This window comes from Cimex lectularius, unplaced genomic scaffold (assembly GCF_000648675.2).
Source record: "Cimex lectularius strain Harlan isolate CLEC.00 unplaced genomic scaffold, Clec_2.1 scaffold14, whole genome shotgun sequence".
Classification (NCBI taxonomy): Eukaryota; Metazoa; Arthropoda; class Insecta; order Hemiptera; family Cimicidae; genus Cimex; species Cimex lectularius.
The window spans coordinates 3,264,976-3,277,689 of NW_019392637.1; the positions used below are offsets into that span (position 1 = coordinate 3,264,976).

Below are 12,714 nucleotides of genomic sequence, written 5' to 3' on the forward strand. Positions count from 1 at the left end.
ACGCCTTTTCATGGAGTCTGGTTGGTCAGTTCGGAAATACAGATTAGATTTCGTTATAAGGATATTTTTTTATAGGCTAGTTAGTATTTCGTTAGTAAAGATGTCGCTCATGGAGTTTAGTAGATTAGATGAGATTTTGTTATAGAAGTTGGATAAGAAATATTAGTAGAGAGGGAAAGTGAAGACGATTTTTCATGGAGTCTGATTGTCAGTTGGGAAGTACAGATTAGTAAGGATTTCGTTAGTAAGGGAAGGTTTTTTTTTATTTGTTAGTAGTATTTAGGTCCCCCTCACCAATGAAGCAAAATCGCGTTGTTCACCAACATGCCACGGTATGACATCATCGATGACGTGCGTGCCGGTTATCAAGAGGCGGTACCAGGCTTTCAGCAGTGCAAGAGAAAAAAAATAAGAGGAGGAAGGAAAAGCCGAAAAGGTCCCACTTCTTCTACACCTCTGGCTTGAACCCCCAGGACACCCTAAATTCTCGCCGAGCTTCTCCTTAAAATAAAAAAACTGGTGCTTAACCCAAAAAGAAAAGAAGAAAAAATAGGGAGGTTTTTAAAAAAAAAGTAAATCAGCCATGAATGGAAACGTCCTCGGTAGAATCTCCACCGCCATCAAGGTATTTAAAGATTAAAATTTAATATTACTATTAATCTGGAGGATTACCCTTGTTTTTTGTTAATCCGGTGTTCAAAAAGTTGCTTTGTGGTTTTGTGTGTATGATTATTGTGCCTGGTGGACCCGGGGCAAGGACATGAGGCTATTATTATAGGAGATAAGCGGATTAGATAATCTATTTTATCTGTTCTATTTTTTTCGGGTTTGTTAAAACAGCCGGGATGCTTGGCGCATACACAGAAGGTGGTGGCGTTGCAGCAGAGGTTCTACGCGTCAGAGCAAGAAGCAGATTTGGTGGTGATAGGCAGCGGGCCGGGCGGTTATGTCGCTGCTATCAAGGCAGCGCAACTCGGCCTGAAGACTGTGTGTGTCGAGAAGAACCCAACGCTAGGCGGTACTTGCCTCAACGTCGGGTGCATACCGTCCAAGGCGCTTCTCAACAACTCTCACTACTATCACATGGCGCAGCACGATTTCAAGACCAGGGGGATCGAAGGTATATGAATCAAAGAAAATATTATATTAATTTAAACAAAATAGTTGATTTTTTTTTTTTTTAAGTTTCGGATGTTAAACTCAACCTAGACACATTCATGAATGCAAAATTAACAGCAGTCAAAGCCCTGACAGGTGGAATAGCCCATCTTTTCAAAACGAACAAGGTAAAAACAAATGCCATATTTAAAACAAAAACTTAATGTTTTTTTTTTCTTTAAAGGTCACTTTGGTCAAGGGCCATGGTACAATTACGGGCACAAATGAAGTCACAGCGACGAGGGAAGACGGCGGTACCGAAAAGATCAAAGCGAAGAACATAATGATTGCCAGCGGATCAGAAGTCACCCCTTTCCCAGGGATAACGGTAATTAATTTAACTGATAAATTTAAACGATAAAACAAAATTGATTTTTTTTTTTTAATAAATTCAGATCGACGAGGATACAGTGGTGTCATCGACAGGTGCCCTTTCGCTCAAGCAAATCCCGCAGAAGCTCGTCGTCATTGGAGCAGGTGTCATTGGATTAGAATTGGTAAAACAAAATATTCTTTTGTCAGATTGGTACAATCGTTTCTATTTATCGAACCCCCTCCTCTGCAATTTCAAAATTATCAAATAATCTATTTTTTAACTGTTTAAACATTTCATTAATCATTTAATGAATGTTGTTACATAATTTACACCAAAGAATGGTAAATTAATCATTAAACATCAGTATAATAAAATTTAAATGTCTACCTCTAAACCTTGCATCTATGAACTTGATATTGCTGTATTAAAAATTAACTTTTCATTTTTTTTCTTTAATTTCTTTAATATTTTTTAATTTTTAATATGTTATAAACTCATTATAGCCATCAGAAAACATTAATATTTAAAAATCAAACCATGAAAATTATTTGTAGAAATGTAACGGAAAGAAATCTTTCAAAAGTAGAAAATTTGGTTTGTCCCCTCCGCAATTTCAAACTTTTATATTCTCATCTCTTTAGATTTTGACAATTTTAGTGCAATTTTTATTGATAATTTAATGAATTGAGTTACAAAAAAAGTTAAATAACAATAAATAAATAATTAAACTTAATTGTAATATTATTTTTTCTTTAAACTCTAGATCTATGTACTTTTTGTAGTGTTAAAATTTACTTTTGTCAATATTTTTAATTTAAACATATTATAAACTCATTGTAGCCATTAGAAACAGTATTATTTACAAAATATTAATTAGATCATAAAATTTTATTTGGATTTTTTTTCATTAAATGTATAAATTTATATTACCCCCAACACAATTTCAAACTTCTATGTTCTTGTTTCTTCTTATTTTCCATTTGGTTTTTCAGTATTTGTTTCCTTTTCATGGCTTGATTTTTAAATATTAAAGTTTCTCATAACTGTTAGTGATTAATGTATTAAAAAATAGACTAAATATTTACAAAAAAAAAAATTTAAGAAGAAAAATGAAATGTAGAAAGTAGAATGACCCTGTAGAAAGTACAATGACGTACGTATTATAGGTAGAATTTATCATTACATTTAAGTTATATTATTTACTTATTGTTATTCAGCCTTTTTGTGCAATAAACTTCATTAAACGGTCCATAAAAATTCCATTAAAACTGTCAAACCCTAAAGAAACAGGAATATGGGACAATATTGAAATTGCTGGGAGTGGGGGGTTTATATCGAATTGTTTTAGCGTTCTATCGACATTATATTTCTCCTGTAGCTTATATATTAGCATAATTTTAATCTTAACCAAGACCTTGCATAAAAAGAATAATAAATTTAAAGAAGTAATTTGGTCAATAGACTAGTAAACATAATGTATTTATTAGCATAATGTTATGTTTTATGAAGTTAATTGAATAACATTATTATTTAATAATTAAACATAGTACAGTTTTTCTTTTTAGCCTTGCTTTTTTACTTGTTTTGTTATTCAGTGTAATTTTTTTTTTCTTGAGGGTTCTGTCTGGGGACGTCTTGGATCCAAAGTGACCGCGGTTGAGTTTATGCCTTCAATCGGTGGTGCTGGTATCGACGGCGAAGTGTCAAAAACATTCCAGAAGGTGCTCGCTAAACAGGGTAAGTTTTATTTTATTTTATTTTTTAATTTTTGTATGTGTGTAATTTTTTTTTCTTTAATAGGTATGCAGTTTAAACTTGGCACAAAGGTAACAGGGGCTGAGAAAAAAGGAAGTACAATTGTTGTCAACCTTGAAAATGCCAAAGACCCTTCGAAAAAAGAACAGGTTTGTCTTTCAATAGTTTCTTTGTCGGGTTTTTTGACCTGTTTTAACCAGAAAATAAATAAAAAGCCTATTTGGTATATTCAGTCTAAAGGGGTTTTCAGATTGAAGCTGATGTCCTTCTCGTATGCGTCGGACGCAGACCGTACACGGAGAAGCTCGGCCTTGAGAAGCTAGGCATTGAACGCGATGAAAAGGGCCGCATACCGGTCAACAGCAAGTTCCAGACAGTCGTGCCAAATATATACGCCATCGGAGACGTCATACATGGTCCGATGCTGGCACACAAGGCCGAAGACGAGGGGATTATATGTGTCGAAGGAATTTTGGGTGGGCCGGTGCACATCGACTACAACTGTGTGCCGTCAGTAATATACACTCACCCTGAAGTTGCCTGGGTTGGAAAAACAGAAGAAGACCTCAAAAAAGACGTAAGTAAAACCTTATTTAAAACAAAACATCTTTTATATATTTTTATTTTATTTTATGTTTATTTATACAGGGTATAGCGTATAAAATTGGAAAATTCCCATTCGCGGCGAACTCTAGGGCGAAGACGAACAACGAGACAGAAGGATTTGTTAAAGTCCTCGCCGATAAACACACCGACGCCGTACTTGGCGTTCATATCATCGGACCTGTCAGTGTTTGTTTTTTGTTTTTTTAACATTAATAATAATTTGAATCTTGTTTCTTAACTTATTTTTTTTCTGATTATAGTCTGCCGGCGAATTGATTGCTGAGGCTGTTCTAGGCATGGAATACGGTGCATCGGCTGAAGACGTAGCGAGGACTTGTCATGCCCATCCTGTAAGTTATTTTAAAACAAAAAAAAACTAATTTTAAACATACGTATGTTAGTCTGTCCCTAACACTCACTACACTTACTCTAACCTAGTCTTTTCCATTGCTAACCCAAATTTAGTCTAACCTAGTTTATCCCTACCTAAGCTAATTAACCTAAGTCCAAAACTAACCTAGTCTATCTCTAACCCTATCTAAGTTAACTAACTTTAGTCCATACCTAACCTAACCCTAGCATAGTCTATCCATAACCGTACCTAAACAAACTAACCTAGTCTATCCCTAACCCTACTTAAGCTAATTAACCTAAGACCATGCCTAACCTAGTCCGTCCCTAACCCTATCTAAGTTAAGTAACCTAAATCCATACCTAACCTAACCCTAGTCTATCCCTAAGCCTACCTAAGCTAACGTATCTAATCTAGTCCATTGCTAACCCAACTTTAGCCTATCCTAGTCTATCCCTAATCCTACTTTAGCTAACTAACCTAGTCCACCCTTAACCTGACCCTATGTAAGGCAACTCTGATCATTCCTACCAACAGCACCAGAGCTACCCCAACTAGCCTGTTCCTAAACCTACCTTCGATAACCCTACCTCTACCTATTCTTAACTCAGCCAGTCCCTAACATACTTAGCCTAACCTAACCCGTCCCAACACTATCTAACCATTATTAGCCTTACCTATTCTATATTACCCTAAACCTACCTAACCTACTTAACCCGTCCATAACCCTACATTTTGTCATATGTTGGTACATTCAAACTCTTTGAACCTCCCCTATTGTAAAGTAAACGTTAAAAGTTAATTTTAAAAAAAACTAATTTTAAACCTTTTTTTTATCCTAGACATGCTCAGAAGCCCTGAGGGAAGCACATCTCGCAGCGTACTGCGGCAAGGCGATCAACTTCGGCTAGAGGGAACCAACGTGGGTCATCAGGGATGGACAGCTATTTGTCAAAATTCGGATTATGATAATAATAATTTAAAAAAATAAAATAATCCTAGTGTCCTGCAGTCAGAAAAAAAGTTAAAAACTATATAGATTGTTTGTTTAAATTATTCATTAATTATCGCTTATAATTTTAATCATTTTTTCTTATCTTTGTTGTTTTTTGCATGTGTCTGTACATAGGAATTCGTCTTCGATACATGTATGAAACCAGAGTATGAGATGAGTCGGGAAAAAATTATATCGGGCCTGTACATAACATTGACAAAAAATGTTTTATTTTAATAAGAAATATTTTGTTGTTTTCCCTGTTTATTGGTTTTTTTTTTTAAATCACCTGTGTCCTTTTAACTAATTCATTTCTACTTATAAACAAAAAAAGTTATGGTCTTAACCCCCCTCGAATAGATATACTGTTGAAGTATGGAAATATGTTGAATTTATTTGATTTGCTTTCCTTGGTGTGTGACAATCAGCATACACAATAAGCCATCTTTCGAATGAGTTTTAAAAAAGAGGCAGAGTTATTTAAAAAAATGAGAAAAAATCTCAGACTAAATTTTACGGACGAGCACCAATCCGACAGACAGCCATGATCCAGTAGGTTTATGAGGTTATAAAATCCTGTTGGAAAATTATTTACTTCGACATTACTTACGGTCGATCCGAACGGTTTAAACAGCTAGCCTGTTTGTCCAATACAGGGCTAGCCCACAACATATTTAAGATTTTTTGCAATATTTTGACCAATTGTTTCGAGCAGAGTTAACCGCTGAGTTAGTTATAACCTCAAAAGAAACTAGAAAGGTTATGTTCAGAAGGCTGTTTCAAGGTGTCAGGTTTTATCGAAAGGACTTCATTAACGATTACGTAAGGGAAAAAAATGATAAACAGGATGGCAAAAATCTTCATTATTCAAGTAAGGATTCAAATAATGGAGTTCAAGTCTAACTATTTATAAATTGTTTGTCCTTAACTGTAACAAGCTTTTAACTGTAATGCCAAACACTAACCTAGTATTCGCCACTTTTTATTTGGTATACGCTGAATAAAAAGTTTATAACAAAAGAAACATAACAAATGTTAAAAAGACTCAGAAATTGCCTCTAATTACCTGCCTTATCAAAATTACTAGTGGTCTAAATACTGCAATAGACCAATGGAGAGATATCTTGATTCTCCTTGACTTTTCCAAAAACTTCAATAACATCACCCACTCTTCACTCATATCCAAATTCCTCCTTCCTCCCATTAAAATCTGGCGTTCTGCAAGGCTCCAGCATCTCTACCATCCTTTTTAGTATATACATTGACAACCTGAACAACTCCATCCAGAACTGAAATTACCACTGTTTATGCCAAAATAATTGGCATAAGGACTTGCTTCCGTAAGATAACTAATCCCTTGCGCCCAATTTCCTACCTGAACAGGCCGATAAGAGACTGTGTCTATCATGACTCGAGAGGAACTAACCTCTTTGCTTCCGTGCGAAAAATACAAATTGTTATTATCCCTTACTTCAAGAGTTATTATCAGTTATTTTAAGTTTAATTTTCTTTTAATTTGAAATCACGGGAGTGAAATCCACCTGCTGCAGTCAATGGAACGATACGTTCTAGGCCAAGAGAACCTAGAACGTATCGTAGTCATTTAAGTCATTGTATTATCCACACCCTTGGTTATTTTGAACATTTAGGCGCTGCATTGCCGGGTAGTGGAAAGAAGATTGGCGAGGACTACACACCCATTCGCCTCGGTAGTTAATTTTAGTTTATTTAATTATTTTTCATTACTGGTTTTGCAGCTACACCAATAATACCCTATTTTTAACAATACAAGCCTACAAACATCTTTATGCAGACGACTCGTAAATTTTTCCACCCCTCAGACCTACCTATTAGCCATCCTAAAGAACCAGAATGGCCTAAGTCACTGGATGCAGACTTCTCCTCAAATCCATCCCCAATAAATAACCAGCCCATCCCTCCATCAAAAACCTTGAGAGTATCCTTGACCAAACCTCTCCTGGCACCCTCACATTTCCTGCCGCTGTCCCTCAGCCTATTCCATCAATCCTGGCTTCTTTTACCCTTCTCCACCCTAAACTGCTAGTATCTTCTCTTATATTTCTCTTCTTCATAGGGGAGGAGCAGAGGAGGTGGCTGAAGAGCATCGTGAACTGCTGGGTCAGATTCGGGTGTCTCATCTGTATTCGGATGATTTATGGCTCAACCTTTCCTTCAGATCTTAGCACTTCTAGGATCGTTTTTCAGTTTTCATACCTGTCCTCAGTTCATAGTACAATATCGAAAGAACATCTCTCTCTCTCTCTCTCTCTCTCTCTCTCTCTCTCTCTCTCTCTCTCTCTCTTTCTCTCTCTCTCTCTCTCTCTGTCTCTCACCCAGCAGGAGGATTTGAGTATAAGGGAGGATTAAATATCCTCTTAAGCTCCTCTGAACCCCCCTTTACATCAGTTTGATTAACAAGTACACCCGTGAAGTGGAAAGTCGGAGTTGAGTATCAGAGGCTATTAGAGATATATACCACTCCCCACTCAATGGAGATATAACCTAGCATACAGAAAAAAACTAAAGAATGAAATTGTTGTGGCAAGGTTAATTAATGGACCTAATAATTTTGAGAAGAATGGTTCAGTCAATTGCACTGAGCTATCAAACTAGGAAGATACAATAAGCCAAAAGGTTGCAATGCCTGTGGAGCGCAAACCCCGCTTCCTAGTAACCTCAACATCATCATCTTAACTCTTGTTCTTTGGGCAACGCTGAGATGAAAACATGCTGGCTCTGTCAGGAAGAATCATAGACATCGGGCACGAATCCTTTGCGAATGTAAAGCGTTAGCCTTCTTTTTTTTCTTGTTTTTTTTTTAAATTTTACAATATCATTGATATATTTTTGTATTTTAAATTTATTTTATGTTTGACTTGCATAAATACTTTACTCCCGAAAAGTTATAGTTAAAGTAATAAACTGATATCAAAAAAGTCAGAAGAGATGAATTTACACCTTTTTGCCATTTTTACATTATTATTGATATGGTTTTATATTTTCAAATTTATTTTTATTAAATGTAGTATAAATAGGCAGTTCATCTATTAAGAAAATTTTTAAAATGTGTTTAAATTTGCAGATATCAAAAAGTCAGGCATGGCCGATTTATTCATTTTTTGTGATTTTTCCATATTTTTATTTATTACAAATTATATATTTTTTGTTTTGAGGGACCTAAAAGAAAATCTTAATAACAAAAATGAATAAGAAATATAACAAGCCTTGAAACTGCAAATATCAAAAAGCCAAATTTACTTATCTTTTTTTAGATTTTACATTATTATTGATATAATTTTGAATTTTCAAATTTATTTCTGTCCGACTTGTATAAATACTTTATTCCCAAAATAAATTAATATAGTGTCGAAATTAACAGATATTAAACATTTCATCCAGCTTACTTCCACTTTTCTCACATTTCTCACACCCATAGAGATGAAAGAAGAGGCGCCAAGGAAAATGGTCATTTTCTGCATCAACCCCCAAAAACCCTTTAAAAAAATCTACCCTGCTGACCTTGGACTTATGCCTTAATCAGAATTATTTCTCCTCGTCAAATCATCATCCTTCATCAATCTCTGAATCAAAGTTGCTACTCAAATTTGTTTTTGCAAATTTATAATTTTTTTTTTTTTTACGCCAAATGATAAAATATTCAAATATGTTATCTGATGTCCTCATACGGTTTCGACTATCTGAACAAGGTGAAAACTAAAGATAATACAATTCCTAGACAAAATTTTCGTTTCGAGGACTCAGATATTCCGTACAATAAAATCCCCCCTCGTGATTTCTGATCGTGGATTTGTCATTTAAAAATTCCACCTGTCACAAGGGTGTATTGAATTTCAAATTTGAACAAATATTGTCTCAGCTTGTACTAATGCTAGTTTAAATTATGACAACTGTTCAGCAGATACTCCTAGATATATCATTAAAAAATTATGTTTTTTCAATTTAAAAAAAAAAAATCTTCAAGAAGAATGCAGAACTAGAAATGTTGAAAGTCAAAATAGTTTAAGTTTTTGTAAATTCAATGAATTTTTTTGTTAAATGTCGCATAAATAAACTCTTTGTATTTATGGAAACTAATAAGAAATTATAAAAATTTGCATAAATAAGAAATATAAAAAAATGTTGAAATTTGCAAGGTTTATTCCTGGGTCTTTCCGGCCATACTCGTCAAGTCGTATACTATGTTGAACCTTTACCAAGTTAAGTTTTTGGAGGTTTTCGGTGTCTACCTAGTCTGCACTGACTCCGTCAGCATGATTACTAATGTTCGTGAGATGAGGCCAAATTGGACGAGGCGATCAAGTCCAGGAAGTCCCAACCTCCGGACTTAACCACCTCTGAAGCTAAGAACGCAATAAAAAAAAGGTGGTAGTCAATGGACTCTCGCTATCAAGAGCACTGCCAAAGGGTGGTCCTCAGAGATGGGTCATCCTCATCCAATTAAAGAGATGACGCGGATTTTGAACCAAAGCCTGCGTATGTGTCCGCAGGCAGAGAAAGGTGTTGACAGCACCCTCCCTCCCTGAGACCAACCCCGGTGGACGGATAAGACTGAGTCTGCCAGTGTACTACGAGAAGCGAATAGGCTCAACCTAGCCCACGTTTGCACATACATACATGTGCGGATTTGAACTTATATAAATCCAACAACAAATCCAAAATTTCTGACAAACATCGCATATAACTTTATTCACAAAAATTTCCTGGAATAATATTTCTGTCATTGTTAATAGATTAGTTAGGGTGGAGAGACCTTAAGGCGTATAATTCGACAGAACATAGCCGGGTCATATTTTACATTATAATCTATTTAAATATTTTACCAGGCGGTAGTTTTTGTATACGTGCAAATTTCGACACTTTTAACGTTTCTTAATAATTTCTTTAGCTAAGAACTTTTTTATTTGTTACATTTTACAAAAATGAAAATAAAAATTATAAGAAATATTACCATTAATGGGAATATAGCACAAAGGAGTATATTTACTCTTCTGACGTCTTTGATATTTGCACATTTCAACACTTTTCTTTTGATGCAAACTGTTTATTTAGGCTATTACAAACAAAATTAACATTGAAAAAACAAAAATCTCAATAATAATGTAAAATAGGAAAAAAAAGAGTAAATATTCTGGTCCTGGGTTTTCAACATCTGAAATTTTCAACACTTTTTTAAATTTCTTAATATAAGAACTGCCGATTTATACTAAATTTAACAAAAATAAATTTGAAAATATAATATATCAATTATAATATAATATATCAATAATAATGTAAAAATTACAAAAAGGAGTACATGACATGAGCCTCTCCTAAATATTTTTAATATCTGTTAATTTTGACACTATATTAATTTATTTCAAGAATAAAGTATTTATGGAAGTCAGACAGAAATAAATTTGAAAAAATATAAATAAAATACAAAAATATATCAATAATCAATGCAAGATTTAAAAAAAAAAAAAAAAGTAAATCTGGCTATTTTATATTTGCAGATTTCAAGACTTGTTATATTTCTTATCATTTATTTTTTTTATTAAGGTTTTTTTTAGCCCCCTCAAAACAAAAAATATATAGTTTATAATAAATACAAACAGGGAAAAAAGTGATAAATGAATAAATCGGCCTATAAATATCTGCAATTAATACTTATTATGTTTGTTATTATTTTATTTTGTATTGAGTATTTATTTAGTCTAAAAATAAGACAGAAAGATGCCACAGAGAATAGGTGAAATACCAAAAACAACAAAAAATGGTGCAAAAGCATGGAAATATGTCTGACTTTTTTATATCTGCAAATTTCAACACTTTATGCACTTCTTTCAATAATTTCTTTACTTTTGAACGTTTATCTACACTAAATTTAACAAAAACAAATTTAAAAATACAAAAATGTATCAATAATATTATAAAATAACTAAAAGTACGATGTATTAATTTATTTCAAGAATAAAATTTTTATTTGTGCTGTTTTGACATAAATAAATTTGAAAATACAAAATAAATAAATAATAATGAAAAATTACAAAAAAACTACCTATTTTGATTTTTTGGTATCTGCCAATTTCAATATTTATACCATTTTTTATTCATTTATTTTCTTACAAACTGTTTATTTAACCTAATCTCCAAATAACATTAATGCAGAAAGTACAAAAAATATAAATAATAATTAATAATGGAAAATAACAAGAAGGAGTAAAAATCTCTCAGTTCTCGCTTTTGGATATCTGCAGAATTCAGTACTTATTCAATTTGTAATTAATTTCTTTTGTTATTATCTGTTTATTTGGCATATAAGTTTTAAACTATTTACATAAGCTATATTTAACAAAAATATCATAGAATTTACAAAAAATACCTATTATCAATAATGGGAAAATAGCAAAAAGAATCTGACATGTCTGACTTTTTGAGATTTGCAAAATTCAAGACTTGTAACATTTATTAATAACTACTTTAATTTTCAACTTTTCTTTCAGCCTCATTTAAATAAGTAAGATCATAGAAATAAGAAGAAGAATAGTGAAAAAAAAATATGCCAATCTGACATGGCTTTATGATATTCAATAATAATTCCTTTAGTTAATAACTGAATAATACAATTCATAAAAATAAATTTTAAAATTTAAAAAAAATAGTATGTATCAACATAATGTAAAATAAAAAACCTGTAGAAATTAAAATTTAGGGTATGTCATTTAATCTCTTTAAAAGATAGTTCTCTCAAAGTTTGTTTTTTTCAAACGACCCGAATTTCAAGCGTTAAATGCTCATCATCAAGAGTGACAGTCAAGAGATGTTTTTGAAATCCTTGAAACCTGATGAGTTCTGGGTTTTCGATAACTGCAATTTTCAATACTTAATCCATTCGTTAATATTTTTTTTTATTATAAACTGTTCATTGAGCATTATCTAAACAAAAGCGTATAAATTTTACAATAAATATATATCAACAATATTGGAAAATAGTAGAAAAAAGAGCAAATCAGCCAGTTCTGACTTTTCGATATCTATAAATTTTAATACTTATTCCATGTCTTTTTCATTTATTTTCTTATAAACTGCTTATTTAGCCTGTTCTAAACAAAACAAAAATCATAAAAATTACAAAAACAAATTGAAAATATTGGAAAATATCAAAGAAGGATAATAAATCTGCCGGTTTTGACTTTTCGATATCTATCAATTTCTATACTGATTCCATTTCTTATTCATTTCTTTTCTTATAAACTGATTATTTATTCTACATTTAAGAAAAATATTATAGATATTACAAGAAATCTAATCAATAGTGGAAAATATCAAAAAGGTATATCTAGTATATCTCCAAGTTCTGACTTTTGGATATCGTCTGAATTCAGTACTTATTCAATCTGTAAACCATTTATTTTAAGCTGTTTATTTAGCCTACTTCAACAATATTAATAAAAAAAAGTCAATAATAATATAAAAAAGTAAAACTATTTGTAAATCTGACGTAGACAACTT

The 12,714-nt window shown here is 32.5% G+C and overlaps 1 protein-coding gene across 1 annotated transcript; it reads left to right on the forward strand.

Annotated features, from left to right (window-relative positions):
* The first annotated feature begins 363 nt into the window (after positions 1–363).
* On the forward strand, positions 364–5,221 carry LOC106671912 (dihydrolipoyl dehydrogenase, mitochondrial). Its single transcript, XM_014402886.1, has 11 exons — positions 364–625; positions 841–1,120; positions 1,186–1,286; positions 1,343–1,486; positions 1,554–1,655; positions 3,091–3,211; positions 3,275–3,378; positions 3,480–3,806; positions 3,878–4,015; positions 4,096–4,185; positions 5,030–5,221. Exons 1-11 carry the CDS (start codon positions 584–586, stop codon positions 5,096–5,098), a joined length of 1,518 nt encoding a protein of 505 aa, XP_014258372.1. The 5' UTR covers positions 364–583; the 3' UTR covers positions 5,099–5,221.
* Positions 5,222–12,714: the final 7,493 nt, after the last annotated feature.

Coding starts and splice junctions, on each gene's coding strand:
- LOC106671912 (XM_014402886.1), top strand. CDS start 584: ATGAATGGAAACGTCCTCGGTAGAATCTCCACCGCCATCAAG. Junction 3,212..3,274: donor GAAGGTGCTCGCTAAACAGG/GTAAGTTTTATT, acceptor TTTCTTTAATAG/GTATGCAGTTTAAACTTGGC. Junction 3,379..3,479: donor ACCCTTCGAAAAAAGAACAG/GTTTGTCTTTCA, acceptor AGGGGTTTTCAG/ATTGAAGCTGATGTCCTTCT.